A 21091-nucleotide genomic window follows, 5' to 3' on the forward strand; every position below is an offset into this window, starting at 1 on the left:
GTGCTCTGGAGTCACATGTAGGCCAGACCAGGTAAGGACAGCAGATTTCCTTCCCTAAAGGATATTAGTAGACCAGATGGATTTTATAGCGATTGACAGTGGTTATATGGCCTTCAATAGACCTTGAATTCCAGAATTTTTAAAAATTGAATTCAAATTCACCCATCTGCCATGAGATTTGAACCCAGATCCCAAAACATAACCAGGGTTTCTGGAATAACAGTCTGGTAATAATATCACTAGGCCAATACCCCTTCCCCCGCCACCCCGCCCCACCCCGTCCCCAGGCCCTAGACAAGAGATGATTAATTGCTCAGAATACCAACTTAAATTGTAAATTGAAAAAAATAGAGTGGGATCAAAAAATGCTCAATGGAATTCGATGAGATGAAAGTCTTGGCAAAAGCAGCTGAAGCTCTAAATGGCTGTAGGCTCCATGCTGAAGAAAAATAGAGAGGTATAGATTTACCAGCAATGTCAACATTCAATACTGGATTAATAGGAACAGGAGTAGCCCTTTCAGTCACACAGTTAGATCAATATGGATTTTTATCTTAACATCATCTATCTTCCTTGGTTCCACTTCTCTTAATACACTTGTGTAATGAAAGCATATCATCTTAGTTTTGAAATTTTCAATTGAACTGCACCCTGCAAGCCTCCAGTCTGCTGGCCATCCCTGCTCCCCACGAGCCTCCAGTCTGCTGGCCATCCCTGCTTCCCATGAGCCTCCAGTCTGCTGGCCATCCCTGCTCCCCATGAGCCTCCAGTCTGCTGGCCATCCCTGCTTCCCATGAGTCTCCAGTCTGCTGGCCATCCCTGTTTCCCATGAGCCTCCAGTCTGCTGGCCATCCCTGCTCCCCATGAGCCTCCAGTCTGCTGGCCATCCCTGCTTCCCATGAGCCTCCAGGCTGCTGGCCATCCCTGCTCCGCTCGAGAACTGCTGGCTATTCCGCTCTGCTCCAGATTTCCAGCTACTCTACCTCAGGAGAGAACACCAAGCAATGAAAAAGGGGAGAAAGAGAGAAAAAAAACTGGAAGTAAACAAAAGGAATGGAGCAACTCCAGTTGGAGCATCCCACTCTACCGCTATCTTGACCAGAAGAACTGAATTTTCATGGAATCAGGTTATTCTGGCAAATCATAGGTTGCCCAGCAGACACTGCTGGTAAAACAGATTTGCAGTAAATTTACTTCAGTATTCTCCTCTATAGCACACTCCCTGTCATACAGGAAATAATACAACCCTTTTCTTGTGGATCACCATTGACTAACAACTAACTCTATCCCTGTCTACAGTAACCTAATTATATAATCAGATGAGCTCTGCACCTAAGCAGAATACCTAAACAGAAGCTATTTGTCTGCTTCTTTGCCAGCAATGTGAATTTTAAATTAAGTCAGCAGAACATTGCTTGAAGCTGCTCTATGGAGTAAGTCCATTGCAAAGTACCACAACACTGTTGATCCTTCATCAAAGCGCATCAAACAAACATATGAGCCATGATTACAATTTCTGACTTCTGTCTGCCTCTCGAGTTTGCTAGAACTTGAATAAGCTCATTTTACTCTGCAACAAGCGATTAGCCCATTTACACGATTTGATATTGGTTTGTATAATAAATATTAACTGGAACAGTGGCCCAGAGGTCCTGAGCTGAAATTCAATTATGGCTGCTTTTGAAACTCGATTTGACGTGCTGCTAATGTGTGGGCTGAGAATAATTAGGGAACATGCCAGGATGCCACAAAAACCCAAGGTTCTACAAGGTTGTGAGTTTACTCATTCTGCCCCTATCCAGTCTCACAAAATGTGGTTGATTCCTAGTGAGCCAATCAGGACATATGTCACAGAACATAAGGATTCAAAGCAGGTATAGGCTATTCAGTCCATCATACATTTTCTACCCCGTAACAGTATCATGCCTGAACTCTCAACTCAACTCCATATCTTTGCACACTCTCCCATATCCTGTGATTGGTTTAGTATGCACAAATCTACTGATTTCAGTCTTGAATATATTCAACAATTGAATCCAGATGTAAAAGTAAAAGAAAATAAAATTGGCCTTTGGCAACAATCCAGAAATAATATCGTTCTTAATTTATGTAGTCTCGCACAGAAGTAGGCTATTCAGCCCATTATACAAATGTCAGCTCTATGAAAGAGTTATCCTGAATTCCTTTCTCATTCCCCATAGCTTGACATTTTGTTCCTTTTAAAAGTATATATAAATCCTCTTTCAAAAGTTATCATATGCTGTGTTAAAATCTCCTCACACTCTGATTCCTTTGCTTCCCTGAAATCTGTGTCCCCTGGTGACAACTCTTTATGTCAATGCACTTCACTTTGTCAAAATCCTTCATGATTTTCAGTAAATCGCCCCTTACCTGCCCTGCTCTGAGGAGAAGCAAATTACTACAGATGCTGGAATCAATACTGCAAACAAAAAATGCTGGAAATCACAGTGGAACAGGCAGCATCTGTGGAGAGAGAGCAAGCTAGCGTTTCGAGTCTTAGATGAAGCTTCTGAGCTGCTCTAAGGAGTCAAGCCAAACTTCCTAAGTCCCTCCACATAACTGAAGTCCTTCGTTCTTGGTCCTATTCAAGTAAGTCTCTTCTATACCGTCTCTAAGGCATTGAAACCCAAAGGGAAACAATAATCCAGCTGGAAATTAACCAGGCATAAAAGTTTAACATTCCTTTCTTTTGCATTCTATGTCTCTGTTTATAAAGCCAAGGGTCTTTTTTTAAAAAAATATAGCTTTTTACCTTATTCTGTCACCTTTAATGTTTTGTGTCTATATACCTCTGGCCTGTTTCTGAAAGTTCCCTTAAAAATTGTACCATTTTGCATACATCTCTCTCATAATTCTCATTGTTGAAATGAATTACTTCACAGTTCTGTATTCTATTCATTTGCTACTTTCCTGCTCATTTAACTGATTTGTCCACGCCCTGCTGAATTGCCAGGCTGTTTACTACACTTCTGAATTGTCTACAAACTTTAAAATCATGCCCTATAAATCCAAGATATAACTAACATTTATCAAAAGGAGAAATGATCTTAATATCAAGTTCATTGATGGCACCAAGTTAGGTAGCACAGTATGTAGTGGAATTGGCAAACAGAAGAGAATAATTTAAAAAGATTAATAGAATATTAACTTCTAATGAAATGTAGGTGGAATGCAAAGAGTTTTGAATAATACTTTAGTTGTACATAGCTTTTGCTAAGTTTCCTTTGGAATACAGTGTTCAGTTCTGCCATAGGTCAAGGAAGGAACTGTGCAGATTCACCAGAATGATTTTGGGCTTGAGAGGGTTAAATTCTGTGGACAGTTTGCCAAGGTAAGACTTGAATTTAGAAAATTGAGGTGTGATCTATTTGGGGTGTTTCAAATGATTAAAAGATATAGTGGGTTGGGTAGAGAGACGCTGTTTCCTGTCGGAGAGGCTAGAACACAGGCTCTCTACGACAGAGAAAATCAGAGCTGGGTCAGCTGAGGGTGATGTCAGCATTCACTTCTACACTATGAAAGGTGGTGGAATCTTTTTTATTCATGAGCTGTGCGCGCTGCTGGTTGGGCCAGCATTATTGCTTGTGCCCAGCTGCCCTTGAGAAAGTAGTGGCTGGAACATTTTTTTCTTGAAACAGCCATTAAGCTAAGGCTAGGCCAGAGTGGTGCTGGAAAAGCACAGCAGGTCAGGCAGCATCCGAGGAGCAGGAAAATCGACGTTTTGGGCAAAAGCCCTTCATCAGGAATAGAGGCAGGAAGCCTCCAGGATGGAGAGATAAATGATGGGGCTGGGGAGAAGGTAGCAAAGAGTACAATGGGTGGATGGGATGGGGATGAAGGTGATAGGTCAGAGAGGAGGGTGGAGCGGATAGGTGGGAAGGGAGATTGGCAGGTAGGACAGCTCATGAGGACAGTGCTGAGCTGGAAGGTAAGGTGGGAGGAAGGGAAATGAGGGCTAAGGCTAGCTCCGTTAAAAACTTCAAATGTGAAATTGGTAAATCTTTGTTAGCCAAGGGTATGAGTCACAATGGACAGATTGAACATCAGACATATCTTCAAACAAAGTGCAAATCCAATGAACCATAGCATAGAGCTAGGGGTGGCATGGTGCTCAGTGGTTAGCACTGCTGCCTCACAGCACCAGAGACCTGGGTTCGATTCCAGCCTCGGGTGACTGTATGTGTGCAGTTTGCACATTCTCCCCGTGTCTGAGTGGGTTTCCTCTGAGTGCTCTGGTTTCCTCCCACAGTCCAAAGATATACAGGTAAGGTGAATTGGCCATGCTAAATTGCCCCATAGTGTTAGGTGCATTAGTCAGAGGGAAATGGGTCTGGATGGGTTACTCTTCGGAGTGTCGGTGTGAACTGGTTGGGCTGAAGGGCCTGTTTCCACTCTGTAGGGAATCTAATCTAAATATTAAAAGCAACAAGCTATAGGCAGAATGTTATACCAAGAGTGAATCAGACCAAATCTCTCTATCTTCATCGCATCCAATAGAGAATGATGATGAACATTAAAGCAACTAACAGAACAAGGATGCTTCTTGTGCATTACTTTCTCATCTACAGTAGATTGTTTTGAGAGTGAGCAAGAGACAGGGCTCAGATAGAATTGTCGTGTAAATAACTTGCACTGATCTCCCAAGGTTCTTGTCTTCATTGATGCCTGAATCTTACTCGTTCAGTCCACATGACACTGAGAAGCAGCTACGTTTACTAAACACAACAAAGACTATCTCAGAAACAGTGCTGAAACCTGACAAGCAGAACTGGCTGTTATGTAGACATAAGGTTTTTTTATATGCAGTTTACTGACATAGCCTCAGCAGTATCTCAGTGGGCAGCATCTTTACATTTGAGTCAGAAAGTTGTGCAATCTGAAGCGTGATTTTATAGAACGTAGCTGGTTCACAGAGTACAGTGCTGAAAATGTGTTGCTGGAAAAGCGCAGCAGGTCAGGCAGCATCCAGGGAACAGGAGAATCGACGTTTCGGGCATAAGCCCTTCTTCAGGACTCCTGAAGAAGGGCTTATGCCCGAAACATCGATTCTCCTGTTCCCTGGATGCTGCCTGACCTGCTGCACTTTTCCAGCAACACATTTTCAGCTCTGATCTCCAGCATCTGCAGACCTCACTTTCTCCACAGAGTACAGTAACCTCTGGCTGCAAATGGCTCCTCTTTGGAGCTGATGATCTTCTGGCACTGAGTGAGGTGTTCAGGAAATTATATTCCACTGGTAAAGTAGGGGTTCATTATAATTTTTTCAATTAATTCAAGGGATTTGGATATTGCTGACTGGGACAACATTTATTGTCTATCCCTAGCTGCTCTTGAGAATATGGTGGATAGCTGCCTTCTTAAGTCGCTGTAGTTCTATTGATGTAGGGGCACCTTCCCCAGTACCGTTAGGGAGGGATCTCCAGAATTTTGACCAAGTAACACTGAAGGAATGATGATATATTTTCAAATCAGGATGATGAGCAACTTGGAAGGAAACTTGCAGATAGTAATGTGCCCATGTACCTGCTATCCTCATCCTGCTAGATGGTAGTGGTCATGGGTTTGGAAGGTGCTGTCTTAAGAAACCTTAATGGAATTTCTGTAGTGTATTTTGTAGATGTTGGAGGGAGTGAATGTTGGTAATATGGTGCCAAATCATTCTGTATGGATGCTTCAGAGCTCAGTACAGCAACTGTTCTGCCTAGGACTGTAATAAACTACAGAGAGTAGTGAACACAGCCCAATCCATCATGCAAGTCAATGTTCCATCCATTGACTCCATCAACACTTCTCGCTGCCTCAGAATGGCAGCCAACATCATCAAAGATCCCTTCCACCCCAATTATAATCTTCTTCAACCGCTTCCATTTTGTATCACAAGATACAAATGCTTAAACACACGTACAACAGATTTGAGAATAGCTCCTTCCTGCTGTTATCAGACTTCTGAAGGACCTCTCAAATTTAATGTTGAACTTGCTCTTTATGATCTCCTGTGCAGCTGTAACATTGTGTTCTTCGCTCTGTTTTATTAGCCTTATGCAGATATATGATATGATAGCCTGTACTACACGCAAAACAAATTTCTTACTGTACCTAGGGACATATGGCAATAATCTAAATCAAATTAGTGAAGTGGGCTGCTTTGTCCTGGTGCTGTCAAGCTTCTTATCATGGATTTGGAAGGTGCTGTCAAAGAAGCCTCAGTGAATTTCTGCTGTGGTTCTTGCCCGTTGAGTCACTGGCATGGATGTCTAAGTTGGGCTTCACTATGCTGGATGACAGTGAGCTTTTTCAGTGCAGTTGGGGCTCTGTTCACTGAGGCAAATGGAGACTAATCCCAAAGTTTGTGAGAAGATTTGTAGCTCGGGTGCTCGTTGTTGTCGTTCTGTTCGCCGAGCTGGGAATTTGTGTTGCAGACGTTTCGTCCCCTGTCTAGGTGACATCCTCAGTGCTTGGGAGCCTCCTGTGAAGCGCTTCTGGTTGTCAGTTCTAGCTGTCCATTGCAGTGGCCGGTATATTGGGTCCAGGTTGATGTATACAGGAAAGCCACACACACAGACCAAGTCCTGAACTACGAAAGCAACCACCGGAACACACACAAAAGAAATTGCATCAAGACACTATTCAAAAGGGGCACAACATACTGCAGTACACCAGAACTGCAAAAAGAGGAAGAAGAACACCTCTACAATGTATTCACCAAAAATGGATACCCCCGCAATTTCATCAACAGATGCCTAAGGGAAAGACAACGGAATGAGGACATGCCACAACCCAAAGGACTAGCCACGTTACCATACATCAAGAACATTTCTGAACTGACAGCCAGACTACTACGACCACTAGGACTCATAACAGCACACAAACCAACAGCCACTCTCAGACAACAACTCACCAGGACAAAGGACCCTATACCCAGCATGAGCAAAACCAATGTAGTGTACAAAATCCCATGCAAGGACTGCACAAAACACTACATAGGACAAACAGGAAGACAGCTAATGATCCATATCCACGAACACCAACTAGCCACAAAACAACACGACCAGCTATCCTTAGTAGCCACACACGCGGATGACAAGCAACATGATTTTGACTGGGACACACTACTATTATAGGACAAGCCAAACAGAGAACAGCCAGGGAATTCCTAGAGGAATGGCACTCATCCACAGATTCAATCAATAAGCACATCGATCTGGACTCAATATACCGGCCACTGCAGCGGACAGCTGGAACTGACAACCGGAAGCGGCAGAGACAAACCACTATAAATGCCGGAGGAAACATCACAGAAGCACTTCACAGGAGGCTCCCAAGCACTGAGGATGTCACCTAGACAGGGGACGAAACGTCTGCAACACAAATTCCCACCTCGGGAAACAGAACCCAACAACGGAGAGTAATCCCTCCTAGTTCTGACTTGTGTTTATAAATATTGGAAAGGCATTGGTGGGTAATGAAGTAAATCACTTACTGCAAAATATTTGGCCAGATATGTTTCCAGTCAGGGCTGACTCTTAAGGATTTTACTGTGTGGAATTCAGCTATGAATATGCTAAAATAAAAACAAAAATTGCAGGAGGCATTCAGTTCTGTAAAGAGAAAAACAGAGTTAACATTTCAATGTAGCTCTCCTTTGGTATCATCAGAGTTGGGATTATCCTATTGACTGTCAAAGGGAGACAGTTAGATTCTTGTTCTTTTTGGGATTGTCATTGCCTAATACTTATGAAATGAATGTTCCTTATCAGTCATCAGACATCACCTGGATATAGTCCCTGTCTTTCTGCATGTAGGTATAGACTGCATCAGATTTGAGGAGTTATGAATGGTATTTTGAGTTCTGGGCATCAACCGTTGGTAGCTGGTGGTTAAGGTACTTTGCTGACACCAAACTTGCTTTGTAATGTTTTCAAAATCAAATTCCCTTCAAATACATTGGCGAAAGTGAGGACTACAGATGCTGAAGATTAGAGTCGAGAGTGGAATGAGGCCTGATTCCTGATGAAGGGCTTTTGCCCGAAACATCGATTTTCCCGCTCCTCAGATGCTGCTTGACATGCTGTATTTTTCCAGCACTGTACTCTCCACTGTTCAAACAAATGTCTGGGGCAGGTGGACGTAGAGTCATAGAGTTATACAGCACGGAAACAGACTCTTTGGTCCAACTCATTCGCACCAACCAGAAATCCTAAACTGATCAAGTTTCATTTGCCAGTATTTGGTCTATATCCCACTAAATCTTTCCTATTCATATACCCATCCAGGTGCCTTTTAAATGTTGTAATTGTACTAGCCTCTACCACTTCCTCTGGCAGTTCATTCCATACAAGCACTGCACTCTGTGTGGAAAAAGCTGCCCGTCAGGTCCCTTTTAAATCTTTCTCCTCTCACCTTGAACCTATGCTCTCTGTTTTTGGACTCTCCTACTCTGGGAAAAAGGCCTTGTCTATTGATCCTATCCATGTCCCTCATGATTTTATAAATCTCCATAAGGTCACCCCTCAGTCTCTGATGCTCTAGGGAAAACAGCCCCAGCCTATTCAGCCTGTCCCACTAGCTCAAATCCTTCAACCCTGGCAACATGCTTGTAAATCTTTTCTGAACCTCTTTAAGTTCAACAACATCTTTTCTATAACAAGGAAACCAGAATTGAATGCAGTATTCGAAAAGTGGCCTAATCAATGTCCTGTACAGCCACAACACCTGACATCCTAACTCCTACACTCAATGCACTGTCCAATAAAAACAAGCATACCAAAAGCCTTCTTCACTACCCTGTCTCCCTGCGACTCCACTTTCAAGAAATTATGAATCTGCACTCCAAGGTCTCTTTGTTTTGCAACACTCCGCAGGAACCTACCATTAAGTGTATAAGTCCTGTCCTGGTTTGTCTTATCAAAATGCAACATCTCATATTTTTCTAAATTAACGCCCATCTGCCACTCCTCAGCCAATTGGCCTGTCTGATCAAGATCCCGTTGTACTCTGAGATAACCTTCTTCACTGTGCACCATACCTACAATTTGGTGTCACCTGCCAACTTACTAACTATATCTCCTATGTTCACATTCAAATCATTCATATAAATGACAAAAAGCGGTGGACCCAGCACTGATCCTTGTGGCACACCACTGGTCACAGGCCTCCAGTCTGAAAAGCAACCCTTCACCACCACCCTCTGTCTTCTACCTTCAAGCCAATTTTGTATCTAGTTGGCTAGCTCCCCCTAGATTCCATGTGATCTGACCTTGCTAATCAGTCTACCAATCAAACCTTGTTGACCATCTTGCTGAAATCCATATATATAATGTCTACCACTCTGCCTACCTCAATCTTCTTTGTCACCTCTTCAAAAAACTCACTCAAGTTAGTGAGACATGATTTTCCATGCACAAAGCCATGTTGACTATCCGTAATTAGTCCTTGCCTTTTCAAACGTATGTAAATTCTATCCCTCAGAATTGCCTCCAACAACTTACCCACCACTGACATTGAGCTTATCGCTCTATAGTTCCCTGGCTTTTCCTTACCACTTTTCTTAACTAATGGAACCACATTACCCACCCTCCAGTCTTTTGACATCTCACCTGTGGCTATTGATCATACAAGTATCTCAGCAAAGGATCCAGCAATCTCTTATCAGCTTCCCACAAAGTTCTGGCATACACCTGATCAGGTCCTGGGAATTTATTGACCTTTATGCATTTTAAGACTTCCAGCAAGTCCTCTTCTGTAATACAGACACCTTTCAAGACATCACTACTTATTTCTTCAAGTTCCCTAGCTTCCCCATCCTTCTGCTCAATAAACACTGATGTGAAGTATTCATTTAGTATCTCACCCATTTCGTGTTGTTCCACACAGAGGTTGTTGATCTTGTTGATCTTCAAGGAACCCTGTTCTCTGCCCAATTACTCTTTTTTTTATAGGATCTCTTTAGATTATCCTTAACTTTATTTGCTAAAGCTATCTCATGTCCCCTTTTTTGTCCTCCTGGTTTCCTTCTTAAGTGTACTCCTACTGTTATTATACTCCTCCAGGGATTCACTTGATCCCAACTGTCTCCACCTGACATATTCTTCCTTCTTTTTCTTGACTAAACCATCAATTTCTCTCATCATCCAGTATTCCCTATACTTACCAGCCTTGTCCTTCAGACTAACAAGAACATATTGTCTCTAAACTCTTGTTATTTCATTTTTGAAGGCCTCCCAATTTCCAACTGTCCTTTCACTTGCAAATAGTCTCCCCCAGTCAACGTTTGAAAGTTTCAGCCAAATAACTGCAAAATTGGCCTTCCTGCAATTTAGAACTTTAATTTTTAGATGAGGTCTATCCTTTTTTATAACTATTTTGAAACTAATAGAATTATGATTACTGGTGCCAAAGTGCTTCCCTATTGACACCTCAGTCACATGTCCTGCCTTATCTCTCAAGAGAAGGTCAAGTCTTGCACCTTGTCTAGTTGGTAGATCCACATATTGAATGAGAAAGTTTTCTTGTACACACTTGACAAATTCATCTTCATCGAAGCCCTTAACACTATGGCAGCCCCAGTTAATGCTTAGACATTTTAAATCCCCGAGCATTACAACCCTATTATTCTTATAGATAACTGAGACCTCCTTATATATTTGCTTCTCAATTTCCCGTTGATTATTGGGGGGTCTATAGTAGAATCCCAAAAGAGGTCATCTCTTTCTTACTTCTCAATTCCACCCATATAACTTCCCTGGACATTCTCCTAGGAATATCCTCCCCAAGTACAACTGTCATGTTACCCTTAGCCAAAAACACCACCCCCCTCCTCTCTTTCCTCCTCTTCTGTCATTCCTATAACATCTGTACCCAAGAACATTAAACTGCCAGTCTAGCACTCCCTGAGCCATGTTTCTGTATTAGCTATGATATCCCAGTCCCATGTTTCCAACCATGCCCTAAGTTCATCTGCCTTACTTGTCATCTTTCATTATAACTCTAAACATAAAGTTAAAGTTAAACCCAGAAGTAACATTTGAATAATTTGATTTACAAAGCCTAGAATGGAAATATTGCAGCTTTCAAAATTAAATTTTCCAAAATAATCAGCTAACAATTTACATGTGCCTCTGCATAGATTAGCTGAATGGCAGATGCTTCCTGAAGTCCACAGTCTGCCTGATTCTTACTTTGACTCCTACCTGAGAGCACCTGAGTCTGTGGTGGGTTTGCTGGGGCCCTATTTAAAGCTCTGTGGGACCGAACTATTGTCAGTACAACATTCCTTATATTCATCCACAGAAAAATAATCACCTCTGTTGCTTGATGGCCATGTGTTTTCTAAAACAGCCTAATTGTAGTAACTTGAACCAGCCAAAAAGCAACTATCACCGTGTTGAATGATAGACCAGCTTCGATGGGCTGGATGGTCTATTCTTCCAATTTCTTCTGTTGTAGACATTATGTTCAGAGATGCTATTACACCCTTCTGGATCAGGTGGGACTTGAACCCAGGCCCCCAATCCAGGGAAAGTGACACTGCCACAAGATACCATCCATCGTCCTTTCTAGATATTTAGATATTTTCTAAATGATCTGTTCAAAGATGTTATTACACACATCTGGAGTATGTTAGTCATTAACATTATCTCCTGGCTCAGAGGTATGGACACTATCACTGCACCACAAGTGCCCCTCTATCATCTTTTATATGCGATGTTTAAGGACCTATCTAATTGTCAACAGTTGAAGATAAACCATTAGGGAGCCTTAAGAAAGAGGCACCTGTCTTCCATAACAACATGTATGATAGTACTATGTATAAGTTATATTAACTGGTTAGACAGAATAACAACTGTAAGGAGCTAAATCTATCACGTCTGTCTCCATCAGCACCTAATGTAAGACTAAGTGTTTCTCCACCCAAACATTGAGAGACATAATCAGGTAGAGTGGAACTAAAGCAAATTCAATATTAACTCTTTCAGAACCATTACATTTGTAGTCATCAGCAACGTCCTCTGACTTTCTGATGATGGGAAGGTCAGTGAAGCAGTTAGAAATGATTGCTGTCCAACAGTCACAACCATTGTTGTTTGTGCTAGGAATGCTGATCCCACCCAATGGGGAGTTTCCCACCTCCTACACCACCCCTAGTCCCATTCACTTTAGTTTTCCTAGGGTGGTTTGGTATCATATTTGGTCACATGTTGTCTTGATGTCAGGGCTAACCTCTCTTATCTACCTCTGGAATTCACCACTTCTTCCTCAAGCTTGGACCAAAGCTACCGTGAGCTCGGGACCCCTGCTGGTTATAAAGTCATGGAGACCTATAGTACAGAAAAAGGTTCTTCTGCCCATTGAGTTTGAGCCAGTCAAAACGCACCATCTAACTCTTCTAATCCCGTTTCCAGCACTTCACCATAACCTTGCATGTCTTGGCATTGCATGTATATGTCTAAATATGGCTTAAATGTTATGAAAATTATTGCCTCTACTACCCTTACAGATTATTACTATTCTTTGGGTGAAAGATAATTTCCTCACATCCACTTTAATCCTCCTGCCTCTTACCTTAAATCTATGCCCCCTAGTCAAAGATCTCTTCAGCAAGGGCAAATGTTTCTTCCTGCCTACCTTGTCTGTGTCCCTCATAATTTAATCCATCCCTATCTTCTCTGCTCAAAGGAAAACAACCCCCAGACTATCAAATCTCTCTTTAAAACTCTTCAGCCCAGGCAACATCCTGGTATACATCCTCTGCATCCTCTTCAGTGCAATCAAATGGAGCATTTGTGAGCAGGCTATTACTGAATAAATGCCACATGACAGTGCTGTCAATGACACCTTAATAATTTTGGTGATGATTGAGCGTAGTCTGATGGAGTGATAATTCAAGTCATGCCTGAACAATTTTCCACATTTTATACAGTGTTGTGGCTACCTTGGAAAAGCTTTATTAAAGGTAGCCACAACACTAAGGTACAGATGTACAGATCTTCAGTCCTTCAGTTGGAATGCTATCAAGATCAACAACCTTTGAAGTATTCAGTGCCTTCAACCATTTATTGATATCACAGGGAGTATGGCAATAAGGCTGAAGACTGGCATCTGTGAGATTTTCATCATAGAGGTGACAAGTGCAAGAGATTAAATGATGAGGAGCCTATGACAGACCTTTATGTTTTTATTCTTTCCCCATTTCCCCTTTCCCTGCCTCTGTTCTTCCTTAAACATCTGTCACACATCTAACCTCTTCCAACTCTGACGTAAGATAATTATCCTGAGATGTTGCGATGAATTTGAATCACAAAAACAGACATGGAGGTTGTTAGAGAGTTTTCGATCTGAATTCCAGCACTAATTTGTGTCTCACATACCCAGTTTCAGCTTTACAGCAGGCAAGCAACCAGGAGAAAAACTGACACCTTAACTATTTTAATGAGACTGTGGGTCTCCTTGTAATTCAATGTTTTGAGCTGTTCTGTAAATGGGTGAGTTCCCAAAACATTAGGGAAACCTGATGCCACAACCCAGTTGAGAATTGCTGGTCCAGGAGATAAGTGTCTTTCTACTCACCTGCCGGATCCACTGATTCTTTTCTCATAAAGTCCCCCAGTCGTACACCTCCCCCTGACCTTACCAATCATCCCCAGACATAATGCCACTGTTCCCAAGACTTCTCATTCCAATCAAGTTCTCCACTGACAGTGCAAGCACATATACCTTGCAAGGTTAAGGGATTTGAGTAGTTTGCAGAGCGAGAGAAGGGTAAAACTACAGTGGGATTTGTAAACATGATTAAGAAATGTTAGAAAATGAGGCATTGCCAGGCCAGGAGCAATAGAGGTCTGTGGACATTGGAAAAATGTGGAAGGAGAGGAGGATCTGAGACTTGATTGCAAGTAAGCTATGGGCAGCAGAGTTTTTAAATGAACTTAGATTTATGGAGAGTAGAAAATGGGACGAAGAAGCAAGAAGAGTTTTGGAAGAGTTAAATTTGTTTAGACTATGGCCAGATTGATAGTGAGGATACCAAAGGAAACATAAGGATATAGATCAGTTGGAAACTTGAGTGGAGAAGTGGCAGATGGAGTTTAATCAGGCCCAGTGTGAGGTGTTTCATTTGGGGAAGTCAGATGCAAGAGGAAAATATACAGTAAATGGCAGGACCCTCAGGAATGTTGATATACAGAGGCATGTTGGGGTTCAAGTCCACAGCTCTCTGAAAGTGGCAACACAAGTGTATAAGATGGTAAAGAAGGCATATGTTTATCAGTTGGGGCATTGGGTATAAAACTTAGCAAGTTTTGTTACAGCTGTATAAGACTTTAGTAAGGCCGCATTTGGATTTTTGTGTGCAGTTCAGGTTACACCACTATAAGAAAGAGGATGCAACAGAGTATGTTGTTTGAATTGGAGTGTATTAGCTGTAAGCAGAGTTTGGACAAACTTGGATTTTTTTTTTGTTAGAGCATCCATGACTAAGGGGTGACCTGATAGAAGTATTTAAAATTGAGGGTCATGAATAAAATGGATAATTAGTCTTTCTCCCAGGGTGGAAATGTCAAATGTCATGGGCTTAATGGGGAAAGTTTAAAGGAGGTGTGTGAGGAAAGTTTTTTTCACACAGAAGGTGGAAGGTGCCTGGAGGACACTGCCAGGTGAAGTGGTAGAAGTGTAGATAATAGCAATATTTAAGAGGCACTTAGACACTGAACAAACAGAGAACAGAGGGATATGGATCATGTACAGACAGATGGGATTAGTTTAGAAAGAGGCAATGGTATTGTCACTGGACTGTTAACTCAGAGTCTAAGGTAATGTTCTGGGGAACTAGGTTTGAATCCTGTGATAACAGATTGTAAAATTTGAATTCAGTAAAATTCTGGAATTATGAGTCAAATGATGACCATGAAACCGTTATTGATTGTTGGAAAAAAAAGCATCTAGTTCACTAATGTGGGGAAGGGAACTGCCAGTTTTACCTGGTCTGGCCTACATGTGACTCCAGACCCAAAGCAATTTGGTTGATTCATAACAGCTCTCTGGGCAATAAATTCTAGACTTGCCAGTGACACCCTCATATCATGAATGACACAGTACAGACATTGTGGGCTGAAGGGCGTGATCCAGTGCTGTACTGTTCTATGTTCTGTGTAATCAGGGAATGGTAATGCTGGCATTAAGAGAAGTGCTTGCTTACTGCTATCATTTACTCATTGAATCAATGTTATATGTTGAGGTTTCATGAAAAGACAAATTTGTCATTTCATGTTGTAGCCACTATATGTTCTTTATTACTGGTTTGAAACAACTGCTAATTCCAACCAATCTTCTTTGACAGAACATCAGAATTCGGACAGTCAAGGGATTAGATTACCTTTGCAGATCGGGGAGCAAGTTCCATGGGAAGATGACAGAGAAATTTCTTCTGGTTGACTGTAAGACAGCGGTATATGGAACGTACAGGTAACTTTCTGCATATTTATACATACAAAGAAATAATTGCGTGTGAGATTAAAACTAGGGACCATAAGTAGAGGATGGTCAATTTTTTTTTGTTATTATTTCATGGAGCGTGGGCTTTGTTGGTTAGGCCAGTGTTTATTACCCTTTCCCAGTTATCCTAGAGAAGGTGGTGGTGCGCTGCGTTCTTGATCAGCTGTAGTTGTTGAGGTTCTGAGACACCCACAGTGAAGCCTAGGAGGGATTTCCCGGAACTTGAACCAGTATAAGTGAAGGAATGATAATATAATTCCAAATCTGGGTTGTGAATGGCTTGGAGGGGAACTTGCAAGTGGTGGTGTTCCCGTTCATCTGACTTCCTTATCCATTAAGATGGTAAAACCGTGGATTTTGAAGGTGCAGTTATAGGACTCTTCATGAGTTACTATAGTACATTTTGTAGATGATACACACTGCTGCCACTCTGCGTTGGTGAAAGGAGTGAACGTTAAAGGTGGTGGGTTGGGTGCTAATCAAGTGGGCTGTTTTCTTGAATGGCGTTGAGCTTCTTTGTATTGGTTAGAGCTGCACCCATCTCAGCAATTGAAGAGTATTTCATGATACTACTGACTTGTAGTGTGGACAGTCAAGAGATGAATTAGTTACTGCAGCATTCCCAGCCTCTGAGTGGCTCTTGTATCCACAACAGATACAGGGTTACCTAGTTCTGTTTCTGGTCAATAGTAGCCCCCAGAATATTGACAGTAGCGACTTAATGATGCCAATACTATCAACATAAAACGTATAATTGTTAGATTCTGTCTTGTTGGAAATGGTCCGTTGCCTGGCGCTTGTGCAACCTTAAAGTAATAGCCACATTAGCAAAGCTTAACGCTGGTGAACTTGCCTAAGCAAGTATCTCATTCAAATAACCCAATCCTGACTTCTTGCAAAGATCGAGAAGTAACTGGCCTTCAGTGAGATTGTTAATAATGTTTCAGAGTTCAGATATCCTGATGAAACAGCTTTGTTTATATAGTTCTTTTAATGTAGCAAAACATTACAGGAATATGATGAAACAAGTTGATAACCAAACTGCAAAGAAAGATTTTAGGAAAGATTACCAAAAGCTGCTTCAAAGAGTTAGGAGCATCTTAATGGAGCGAAGGCAGGTGAAGAAGTGTTGGGTCAACAAGATTTGGGGTGATTAAGATTACAGGCAGGAGGGCTTTGGGGATATGAATAGGAAGGGTTTGAAGGGATATGGGCCAGGTACTGGCAGGTGGGACTAGATTGGGTTGGGATATCTGGTCGGCATGGACAGGTTGGACCGAAGGGTCTGTTTCCGTGCTGTACATCTCTATGATTCTATGACTCTAAAGTTCATTGCACTATCAAGTCCAGAGGTAACAAAACCATGAATGAGGGATTCTGCAGGACTTTCTTGTCATTATTTAGATAGACAGGAATATAATCAGGAATAAAACATTGAATTCCAGGAAAAATGAACACAGAATTGTGAAGTGATGACATGTTCCAAGGACTTTAAGAAAGGAAGGGAGATCAATACTCTGATGGTAGTTTATGGTGATGGTGAAAACCTTGCTTTATTTTCAGGAGGTTGGTAAATTTGCTGATGGTAAATTGAATGGAGTGAGGGATGGCTTTTGAAGCGAGTGGACAATTATCAGCTAATGGGGCGGGGGGCGCGAGGCTCAGCAATCAGAACTTCAGCACCTTCAGGAGATCGATCACCTGCACTTGGAGAGCAAGAATATGCAACACATTCTCCACCTTACAGAATTTAGATTAAGGACAACCGTGTTACTGAACGCAAGGGGGATTCCTGATGACTCCTTTCTTAGCATTCTTGAAGCTTTTCCTTTGAACATTCAATGACTTACCTTTCCGCAACTAATTAAATGAATTATTTATTTTCAGTTTCATGTGGTCCTTTGAGAAGATAAACCTTAGTATGGTCCAAGTGATCACTGGACATCTGGTTGAATCCTATGATGAAGAATTTCGGACACTCTATGCCCGATCTGATATCCCTGCTATATTTTCACCTGAAAGCTCCAGACTATTAGTGGATAGAAAACAACCATCCATGTGGCAGCATCACCAGAATACTAATATCTATCAGCATTCACTGGCTTCCTTCGCTTCATCCTCTAGCCAGTACCAGCCATTGAGTCGGCAGAATCCCAAGCGACATACTCTTGATACATTGTATCAAAAGTTGCATTCGAGACAAAACACTCATCTAAATGAGAGGAACAATACTGACAATAAATTTAATTCCCGGAATGCACATATTCGACCTCACATTGCAAATGGTCTGGATGCCACAAACAGAGTCAGTCGCCTACAGACGTATGAGAGAAATGATTATTGGAAGCGACATAGTTACGCTGGGGAGCAGCCGGAAACATCATCGTATCTCTTGATGAATAGACCAGCAAACCAAAGACCCTTGTTTCAAAGAAGTGACCAGAATCTGCTCGAGGAAAGCGAAAGTGTTACCTCTTCAACCCGAGGTGAATTCATGTCCACCACCATCAAAAACGCTCTCGATCGCCTAAAACATAAGAGAATAACACCGAACTTTGAAAGGAGCTCAAATATTCGGAATACGTATCATGGGCCTAAAACTCTGAACCTGCCTTCCACCTACAAGCTCCCAACTCTAGAAAACATGAAAAGGACGGGTTTGCGAAACTGGCGAATTGAAAGCTACTTAAATGATAAGGCTGGGCCAGCAGTGAATTCTAGCACTGAGTCATTTGATGGCACTGACCTGAATACAACGGACAGGTTTGAAAACCCAGCAGGCCCCAAGATGCATGAAAATTTAGAATTAATAAACAGAACAGAGATTAAAACCAACCCTAATTTGTCAAATTCCCGTCTGCGTTCTTCGTTGGTCTTCAAGACCTCTATGATGGGACAGGCTGATGTCTTCAGCCCTAATTCTGAATCAACGACTTCAACGATTAGCGCAAACTCAGGGTCAACAACTCCTCGGGAGCAGACATCGAGCAATCTCAAGTATTCATGGATGATTGCCGATAAACAGCGTTCATCAGATGAAGTGAAAACTCCGAGTGTGGCAGGTATACAGCAACTATCCAGTTATTCACGGTCATCTCAAAATGAAACTGAGGTGAATCAAAGACCTAATCAACACAATCAGAGCTTCCAAGCACATCAGACTGATCAAAACAATGTGTCAGATTACACTGCTGGACAGGAATCTGGACACTACACGCTACCCAAGACAAAATTTCATTCCTCTTCTGCTAGGACTTTGTCAATCCACTCACTAACTGATACAAAGGGAAATGAATCTCCCAAGATTTGGCATTTTGGGAAGGGCAAAAAAAATCCTGAGCACCCAACAAATTTCCTTACAAGAAGTTCAGAGAAGATCAAATCTCTACTGAGCTTATCAAGCGATAAAAGAGATAATCAGCCGAGGAGTAGAGGGTCAGTTGCATCCTATAAAACAAATAGCAGTACTGACACTTTAACCTCTGAGAGTGATCAGCGAGAAAGGAGAAAAATAGCAAAATATGCACAGAATGAGCAAACGGAGAAGACACCAAGTACATCATCAAATTCTGTGAACACTCCAAAATTTGATCATGCCGACAAACAAGAGCCATTAAACACAGATGGCTATTTGCTTGCGAAGGGTGACACGAGGCTGGGAGATGCATCAGCTCCGAGATTTACCACAGAACAACTGGACATAGGCAACACGGAACATAAATCACGTGCCAGCCCCTCTTCTCTAGTGAGGAAATTAAAACCTGAGGAGTCTAAGAACAATATTTATACAACAACGACCACTCAACCTAAAGAGCACCGAGTTTACAGTCGTTTTGAGAAAGTTTACATGCCGCAAACCAGCAACTTGAAACTCGAAAGAACTGAGCCCACTTCTGTCCCAGCAAAGCCGGTTGATAGCAATAACACTTTTCTCAGTGAGCAGTCGCACCGTCAGTCAAGATTCCCCTCATACCAAGGGAATCACGTACGCCAAGCAACCCACCACAATGAAAATAAGTTTGAAAAATTTATGCACAGATTTGTCGGCTCATTCAAATCTAAAAAGTAAGAAGCCTTAAAATTACTTTTCAGTATAATAATATAACTGCAGTCCCCCGAACTTCCTCATGCTGCTATTTTAATGAGTGGTAACACATATTCTATGAGAGGTACATTGAAATAGTACTAAGAATGCACTGTTGCCATCATTACACCATATCCCATGTAATTTCAACATGAAGGCAAACGTGTAACTTTCAATGATGGTAAACATGAAATAGTGAAACGTGAATTATTTTGGTTGATTGCTTCAATGCTTTCAAATTTCTTTCAATAAACAACCTCAGAATTTAAAACGTTATGAACATACAAATTAGGAGCAGGTGTAGACCATTCAGCCCCTTGGGCCCGCCCTGTCTTTCTGTATGGTCCATGGCTAATCTGAGTGCTACCTGCAGTCTGCATTCCCAACAATCCCTGATAACCTTCTTCACCCCCACCCCTCACAAACACTTAACAAGAATCTATCTACCTGTGTTTTGTTGATATTCAGGGGCTTTGCTTTCACCATCTTTTCAGGAAGACTCATGCCCTTCTGAGAAAAAAAACGTTTTGCTTCATCTCTGGTTTAAATGGGTAAGCCCTAATTTGTAAAAAGTGACGCCTAGTTCTATATTCTCCCATATGAAGAAACATCTTCTCCACGTCTAACCTGCCAAGATTCCTCAGGATAATGGTTGCATGAATTCATTTAAACACTGAATGTCTTTTTTACCTTCAAATATCTATGTTTTTTTTGTACCTTAGAATATAAATGAACATTAATGGAAAGTTGAGACTTGCAGAGAATGCTCTCAATTGCTGGTGTTTCTTGATAAGTCAAAAATGTTTATTTTCGGGATTGGACTATCAATGGAATGTTCAATGTGTACAACCACTGAAAATGTTTCAATCTATTATTGTATAAATATCTCAGACTTGTTACCTGTAAAATAGTGATCAATTCAAGACACAGAGAAAGTTGAAATGTTTTTATAATCAGTTCTATATTTTGTACGGTAGTAGTATTTTGAAAACTGGGGTTGATACATTAAACTTGGGAATTTTTTAATGAAAACTGCAATTGTCTTGGTATCATTTAATGATATTTTCCTTCCCAGACCTAAACTTTCGTGTTTCAGATTCCTTTAAGTTTCAGCTTTGCTATCCAGAGGTGTTGGTTAATCATGTAATACAGTCCCATATGTCTTAGCTACCTTCCCCTCACTGATTCACACTGAGATACAGTTTGAGGGTGATGATGTTTGCATATACTTTGGCAACATAACAATGCTTCATGTTTGAGTGAGTAATGGGAATATTGACTGTGGCTAGTGAATGGTTCAGATTAATACTGGTGGCATGGGTCTCGAATCCTGTCCCAGCTGAGGTAGACTTGGAGCATATCACCTCACCCTCCCGATGGTACCCATGGCATATTCCAGTAGTTCAGTGAATTATCATCAAAGATCTACCTTTGGTCAGAGATCTTGAAGAAGAAATGAGTGATTACATGATTCATTTTGGAAGGTCGAATTTGAAT

At 41.6% G+C, this 21091-nt stretch overlaps 1 protein-coding gene across 3 annotated transcripts in view; it reads left to right on the plus strand.

The window, feature by feature from the left end:
- The window catches only part of sack1b (scaffolding CK1 anchoring protein B), a 40854-nt gene extending 20228 nt beyond the window's left edge, over nt 1-20626 (plus strand). For all 3 annotated transcript variants that reach the window (XM_043679355.2, XM_043679363.2, XM_043679374.2), the window contains exons 4-5: nt 15356-15480; nt 17398-20626. In XM_043679355.2, coding sequence (XP_043535290.2) covers nt 15356-15480; nt 17398-19579 — 2307 coding nt within the window. In that variant the 3' untranslated portion in view covers nt 19580-20626. The remainder of the gene's footprint in view (nt 1-15355; nt 15481-17397) is intronic.
- Nucleotides 20627-21091: the final 465 nt, after the last annotated feature.

This window comes from Chiloscyllium plagiosum, unplaced genomic scaffold (genome assembly GCF_037043375.1).
Source record: "Chiloscyllium plagiosum isolate Xiang-an unplaced genomic scaffold, Cpla_swu_hap1 HiC_scaffold_3, whole genome shotgun sequence".
Taxonomy (NCBI): Eukaryota; Metazoa; Chordata; class Chondrichthyes; order Orectolobiformes; family Hemiscylliidae; genus Chiloscyllium; species Chiloscyllium plagiosum.